The 7,864-nt window shown below is 36.2% G+C and overlaps 1 protein-coding gene across 1 annotated transcript in view; it reads left to right on the forward strand.

The window, feature by feature from the left end:
• Positions 1-863: 863 nt before the first annotated feature.
• LOC107657347 (N-chimaerin-like) overlaps positions 864-7,864 on the forward strand; it is a 62,581-nt gene continuing 55,580 nt past the window's right edge. Inside the window, exons 1-3 of the mRNA XM_016445389.1 lie at positions 864-1,163; positions 3,966-4,004; positions 4,318-4,373. Coding sequence (XP_016300875.1) covers positions 1,145-1,163; positions 3,966-4,004; positions 4,318-4,373 — 114 coding nt within the window. The 5' untranslated portion in view covers positions 864-1,144. The remainder of the gene's footprint in view (positions 1,164-3,965; positions 4,005-4,317; positions 4,374-7,864) is intronic.

The raw sequence follows: 7,864 nt of genomic DNA on the forward strand, positions 1-7,864 counted from the left end.
TGAGTGGGGACATTTTGAGTGTCCCCATATTTCAAAAGGCTTATAAATCATTCAGAATGAGTTTTTTTTTTATCTAAAAATGCAGAAAGTGTCCTGTGAGGGGTAGGTTTAGGGGTAAGGTTGGTGTAGAGCAATAGAAAATACGGTTTGAACAGTATAAAAACCATTACGCCTATGGAGAGTCCCCATAAACCATAAAAACAAACCTGTGTGTGTGTGTGTGTGTGCGTGCGTGCGAGTGAGGGTGTGCGTGCGTGAGTGTGAGTGTGAGCGTGAGCGCGTGCGCGTGAGCGTGTGTGTGAGAGTGTGTGTGTGAGTGGGCGTGCGCGTGAGAGTGTGTGTGTGTGTGTGTGTGTGAGTGGGCGTGAGCGTGAGCGTGGGCGTGAGCGCGTGCGCGTGAGCGTGTGTGTGTGTGTGTGTGTGTGTGTGTGTGTGAGTGAGAGTGTGTGTGTGACCAAAATGAGCATTATTCTGTCCAAATATGTCCAAATAAGTAGGAATAGAATAAAAAATCAGAATCAAATCAAGTGGCATACTTGTGAATTACATTTGTATATGGATACCACACTGCATCACCGAAAATCATCTTTGAAAAGCTATTTGTGAATGTATATTGTGTATTCTCTCTATATGCAATAATGAGGAAAAACTGCATTCATTTATCAACAGTTAGGTTTATTTAGTTTTTGATATGCTGCTGTTACTCTGTCTTTACTCCTTACATTAATACAAGCACAGGCAGCACACCTAAAGTTTTAGAAGCGTCTCGTATTATTTACGACGTGCTGAATCGCATCACTTCGTCACAGAGGGCGTCTCCATGGTAACCCGCAGCGAGGAGGGGCGCGCGCGTGTGTGGATCAGGTCATGTGGTCTCTCAAGATGGCGACTTCAGTCAGTGCTGGGATGTGAAGTGACTCCGAGCTCAGAGCAGCGCTCAGCACAGCCACCGGGACCGGGTCACCTCGCGTCCCAGCGCACGTGCGGTCCCCGCGGCGTCCGAGTCAATTCGTCAAGCCCTTCTCCTCCTGAATATAAGGTTGCTTGTCGTAGAATCAGGCTCGTTGCTTATGGGCTAGCTGCGGATGATAGGGTATAAGGTGTGTGTAGTTCAAAGCTGTGTGCGTCTGGATCACTGACTGCGATGGCCATCCAAGTGTTTGGTGAGTCCATCTCAATTATCCGCTTTTATTTGGAGTTTGGATGACAACAGATCGCTGTGTGTGTGTGTGTGTGTGTCACTTAAAGTGCGGCTTCACAAAGAGATCATGTGCTCAAAATAACTTCATCCTGCGGTGTGTTTATATTCTGGCGTTATGACGGGCAAGCAGGTTATTCTTCTCTTGTCCTCATCTTCAGTGTTTGCTTTGTTGAAGTGGTCACACTATAATAGCTCATGCACTGCAGATTGTCCTTCATGGCAACAGGTAAAGGAGTATTAAAGACGAAAATGAACATTGCGTATGCTGTGGCTTCATCTAAAATATTTTAATCAACATTTTCAATCAAAATTCTTCATTTTGATGACTCTTGATTAATATTCATGTTGTTTATGAGCTCATATTAATTAGGCGAATGTGTGTAGCCTACATGTAATTAAAAATAATGTCGCTGCAAGAACGTTTGGAATAAACTCGCGAAGTTAATTAAAAATAATGAGAAACGTGATGAAAACACATCTACATTTACACTAATACTTTCAATTTTAAGCTTAAACCTGAATGAAATCAAGCTCATGGATGGTTATATATCAGCTACTTAAATGTGACCATGGACCACAAAACCAGTCATAAGGGTCCATTTTTATGAAATTGAGATGTGAATGTGAAAGCTGAATAAACAAGCTTTCCATTGATGTATGGTTTGTTAGGATCGGACAATATTTGGCCGAGATACAGCTATTTGAAAATGGAAAATGTAAATTTAAATACAGAAATACAATGCCATTTTACATTTTAAATTGAATTTCGCTACCTATATGCTTCCATAACATATTACTGCCTGAGCTCAATAGCATACGCCTCAAACACTTGAAGAAATGTGTTTTCTCTTATCTCTGGATAAGGAAGCAGCCATTTTCTATTAATATGTAGTGCTGAATCATACGCAGATTATCAGTAGTAAGTGTGTGACTGTTAGAAGAAGATAGATCTGAATTTATGCTGTTAAACACTTATCCATCACTACACACACATACTGCTCTTCTCAGATGCCTTGAATATATTCAAATGCTTTACACTTGGATGTACCTTTTGTCATGAACATAATAGAAGTTTTTTTTTCTATTTTGGATGTTTGTGTGAAAGGAAGAGGAAGCTGTCAGAGGGTCTTTCCTCCGAGAGAGTGAGAGTGAGTTGGTGTAATGAGTTAGGAGCGCAGTATTGTGGAGCGGGGCCAGGTTTTTCTGAAGGGCCTCTCCCTCTCCTGTGCTCTATTGTTCATGAAGTGCTTCCAGCAGGGTTTTCCTGCTAGTATTCATTCATCTTATAATGACCACTCTGAAGAACCAGCAACATCTTGCTGTCAGTTTAACCATTTTCTTCCAGCGAATCCATTCGGAATCACCACTGAAATGAGTCATGTGCAAAATCATATAGAACATTGTATTAATATATTGCATATTTTCTGTTTTTATTTTTGCATACATTCGTTTATTAATATATTGCATAGCATATCATATAGTCCTTCCTTTTTAGTATCTATAGTTACTTTTGACAGATGCTTCTGTGATTTGGCATTACAAAAATGAATATCGCTAGTGGTCAGATGACATTAAAATAAATAAATATAACATATTGCATAATAATAATATAATGAATTACTCTCTAAATGAGCAACCTCACTACATTTTCTGTGAATATGGGCTGTTTTCTAAATTAATAAAATAAACAAAATAGGTTTTATGTTAAAAAAAAAACGTTTTGCATAGGATACAAACTTCAGTCGTGTTTCTGAATGAATTTGCAGGAAGAAAATGTTGTTAAGCTGACAGCAAGATGTTGGTTCTTCAGTGTTTATTACATTATCGGTCAGAATTTGGAGTAACCACTTTTTTTTTTTGAAGACATCTCTTCTGCTTACCAATGCTGCATTTACTTGATCAAAAATACAGTAAAACTGTAATAATGTGATTTATTATTACAATTTAAAATGACCGTTTTCTATTTGAATAATATTGTGCAATATAATTTATTTGTGTGTTGGCAAAGCTGAATTTTCAGCATCATTATTCCAGTTGTCATCATGATCCTTCAGAAATCATTCATGCTGATTTAATGAAAATTCAGCTTTGACCACAGGAATAAATTACATTTTAAAATATATAAAAACAGAAAACCGTTATTTTAAATTGTACTATTTTTACTGTATTTTTTTTTCATAATAAAATGTTTGATAAATGTTACATTTAGATCATCTGTGACTTGCATTGTAAAACAAAAGGAATAGAATAGTAATAAATGTGATAGTAATACAAAAAAAGTTGAACTAAAATGGAAAAAGAAATATGAGATCTTTAACAAAAAATACTTCCAGCAGATGGCGGTCTCACACAGATATGTGAAGTGAGCTGCTGATGTTTACTCACTGATCACTGGATATTAAAATAATTAATAAATGCAGTTAAGCTCAAGCTGCTGAAATGTTAATGTTATTGTCTAGGTCAGGGGTAGGCAAGTTCGGTCCTAGAGAGCCGCAGTCCTGCAGAGTTCAGCTCCAACCCTGAAAAAAAAAAAAACTCACCTGCCTACAGCCTTAGTAATCCTGAAGACATTGATTAGCTTGTTCAGGTGTGTCTGATTAGGGTTGGAGATGAACTCTGCAGGACTGCGGCTCTCTAGGACCGAACTTGCCTACCCCTGGTCTAGGCGCTGTCAGGGAACAGGGTATTTTTCTCAAAATACATAACGTGTCGTTTTCATGCATTTGAATTTGTTTAATTCATTTTTGTCTCTTATTTCTCTTAGATAATGATGAGTACAGGCCGCCTGTGTGGAAATCCTACTGTAAGTGTACTTCTTATTACAGCAACATATAAAACGTCTTATAGAAAAGTGTTTATTGTAACAACTAGTTTGCAGTAACATTTCACAGGTGAACATCATTCTACTAGAGAAGTAAACTGAACTCTGGAGACTACAGCGAATAGAAGAAAATACGTTTTGTCACTTAACCGCATCTTGCAAGAAAAAGAAGACATATGTAATATAGAAATATGGATTTAGATGTCATTTATGTAATTTTCAAAATAGTTGCATTCCATTTTTTCTGTATATAAAGCAGAATATCTGAAATGTTAGTGGTATTTTGTTGTAATAGTGTACCAGCTCCAGCAGGAGGCGCCACATCCACGCAGAGTCACCTGCATATCTGAGGTGAGTGATGAAGCCTTTACCTTGAATATGCCACTAGAACTGAAATATAGCATCAGTAGGCTCTTTGAAAATAAACAGGTTTTAACAAATGTGTGAATGAAAAATTTTTGGCATACAGATTTCTCTAAAAAGACAAAACATGACCTGAGAATTTGAATTCTGTTTTCTGAGCCTCCGAGCGACCCCTGAAGGAAAACAAATGCATGACTAAAAAACAGTAACCTGCTAGCTTAGTATGTCATGATTGGCTCCTCTAATCAGAATGCTTCGGTTGACCATGTCCTGTGCTATTTTGTTCAGTAATAACCCATATAGTTTGTTGATTTTTTTTATGCATGGTAAATATTTTAATTTCAGCCAGGATGTAATTTAGGTCACCCATCTTCATTGAATTACAAATGCATCCCTTAATTGCATGATGGTCTAGACTTGCAGTAACCTCCAGAGGCGAGATGCAATATAAAGACCGGAGAAGCAGCAGAGCAGAATCTGCACCCAGCGCTGCTCCATTAGTCAGGCTGATATTAGTGCCAGTAATTAAGAAGCGAGAGAAGAGAGATGGTGCTTTTGAATTATTCATCTGTATCATGATAATCTTGTGTTTGTGGAGGAAACTGCCTGCGGCCAAACATTTAGACTCATGCCGCCCTCCTCACAGTCTGCAGGTGTTTTATCAACAGCTTCCTAACAGATAAACATTTATTATGAAATCTGATGGTCACTATTAGCTGCTGTTTGCTAGATTATTTGACGATGGTATCAGGGATTCGTAATATGTTGGTGATCATATCGGTATTGATAATATTACGTTTTTTTTTTTTTTTTTTTTTAATCATAATTAAAAAGATCATTCACCCCAAAATGAAAATTTGCTGTTAATTTACTCACCCTCAGGCCATCCACGATGTCTTTTTATCTTTAGTTGAACAGTAAAGAAGATTTTAGCTGAAACCATTGTGATTCATAAAATGCAAGACAGCACGTTTTTGAGAATAAAAAAAGCATATCATGGAACAAACAAATGAATACCAGTGTTTCCTGATGATGTATTATTGAGGTCTTAAGAAGCAAAACGATTGCTCTGTGCAAGAAACATTATTTACAGCATTATTCCCTGTAATCTAAGGAAACACCATGGACTGTGGTTTCAGCTAAAACTCTTCTTTACTGTTAGGCTTGTACTGGAAGCAGAGAATAATCCAATCAATTCTGTCCTTTTAAATGCAACTCACAAAAACATTACCAAATGTGCATAAAATAGCCCTTTTTTTATAACGTTTTTTTTGTTTTAATTTAGCATTGCGACATTATTTTCATGATTTTTGTGACTTTTTTTGTTTTTTTTTTAATTATAGGCAGCACAACCAATACTGTGCTGGTTTGCTTATTTATTTATTTTCTAACGAAACTGAAACCTCTTATAGGACTCTTTTTGTGACACTATTTTCCTGACAATTAAACACAAGTATCCCCAGTAAAAATTATTGTATTTTTTTTTTCCATTTAAATCAGCATTAATTATAAGCAGCACAACAAATGAGCTTAATTGTCATGAACAATCTTTAAAAAAATCATGAAATGGACTTAATTTTCTTGAAGCAAAATGCAGTTTCTTATTTCTTCCTTTCAGTTTTGTGATCAAATAGGACCTGAATATTTCTTGACAGGTTTCTAGAGATTTACCATTATATTTTCTACTTTACTATCGACTCTTTTCTTGAAATTGTAGATTGGTGCTGGGGTGGGGCGATATGACCAAAATCTTATATCATGATACGAGTCATTTTATTTCATGGTATCAATAAAAAAATCGCAATGTAGGTATTTTTTGCTTTAGATAATGTCTTATGATATCAACATTTTTGATATCATAGACATTTCATAATTCTTGACGCCAGTGTCGGTATCATAAAAAAAACTAATACTAGCCTTAAAAAAAAAAAAAAATCAAGCTCACTGAAGACAAGTAAACAATCAGTGATTAAAAAAGAATAAGAAACTAATTACTAGCAATAGGACAAAAAAACTACAGTGGAACAAATAAATAAGAAATTCTACATGCATTGTATAAAGTAAAATTAAATGTATAAAAACAATTTATAATGCACACTGTAAATTAAATGTATACTACTACTTATTTAGGGGTGCTCCGATCAGGATTTTTGAGGCCGATCACAGAAAGCAGTATCTGCCGATACGATCACCGATACCGATCTTTTTAAAGCCTTCTTTTTATCATGTAGAATTATATATAGTGAGGATATAATCGAGATTTTTAGACATTTATTCAGGGCCTGAATTTCATTTTTGAAAATTAATTCCCCTCCTAGGTGACTCTTGTGAGAGGGGATTTTTTTTAATTTGAGGGGTGGAGGGGGGCATTTTTTTTAGATATTTTTCAAAAATATATATTTATCTCACCTAAATGTTTGATCATGCACTGTATTTTTGTTTTGACAATCATGTAATTGCTGCACAGTAGCTTACACACAGCACAGGCCTGATTTCCTGAGCTGTATGTGAGGCGACCTTTTACTCCAGGTTCACACATACTCCGTTTGCGGTGCGTATGCAGTCCATGTGCGGTACGTAAGCGGTGCAGAAGCAGTAGGGATGCACCGATACCATTTTTTCAGAACCGATCCGATACCAAACAATTCTGAGTATCGGCCGATACCAGCACTGTTTTTTTTTTTTTTATCAATGTAGAACCTGTGTTGTTGACCTGATCATCACTGTTTTGTGTGTTAAACATAATCTACTAAATAGACCACTTCATTTTAAAGAAAAATAACAATTGAAAAAATATATAATCTTAATCTATGACAAAAATACTATTATAAATTAGGTTAGTAAATAATTCAGCAGCAAACGTTATTCTAGAAAAATCATGAGTGCAGAATAATTTTATAAAATCTAAACATTTAGTGAAATAACATTATTTAGTGGGGAACAAATATAAGTGTAGGACTAAATCTGGTATATATATATATATATATATGCACACAGTATTGTGTATTGGCATTTTTCAGTATGGTGTAGTGCAGTGGTTTTCAATTCTAGTCTTGGGGTAGCGCTGCTCTGGATCTCCCTCCTCATGAGCTGATGATCTGAATCAGGTGCGTTAAATAAGGAAGACATACATTCAAAAGTTTAGGATCAGTAAGATTTTTAATGTTTTTTAAGGGAGTCTCTTCTGCTCATCATGGCTGTATTTATTCGATCAAAAAACAGTAATATTGTGAAATCTTATTGCAATTTCTAATAAGGCTGTGCGATTAATCGAAATCGAATCGCGATTTGAGACGTTGTGATTTGCTAATCGCAAAGACTGCGATGTGGACGCGATATTACTCTGTTCCAGAGCATATGCATGACTGCCAGCCTTGAGTTCTTACTAACCAATAGAGTGAGCGCACCGCCTTCTCCCCAATCAGCACTGCTCTACCCAACTGCGTAAACACCCACCATTAAAAAAAAAAACAGAAAGA

The sequence above is a fragment of the Sinocyclocheilus anshuiensis genome, unplaced genomic scaffold, assembly GCF_001515605.1.
Source record: "Sinocyclocheilus anshuiensis isolate Anshui unplaced genomic scaffold, SAMN03320099.WGS_v1.1 scaffold355, whole genome shotgun sequence".
Classification (NCBI taxonomy): domain Eukaryota; kingdom Metazoa; phylum Chordata; class Actinopteri; order Cypriniformes; family Cyprinidae; genus Sinocyclocheilus; species Sinocyclocheilus anshuiensis.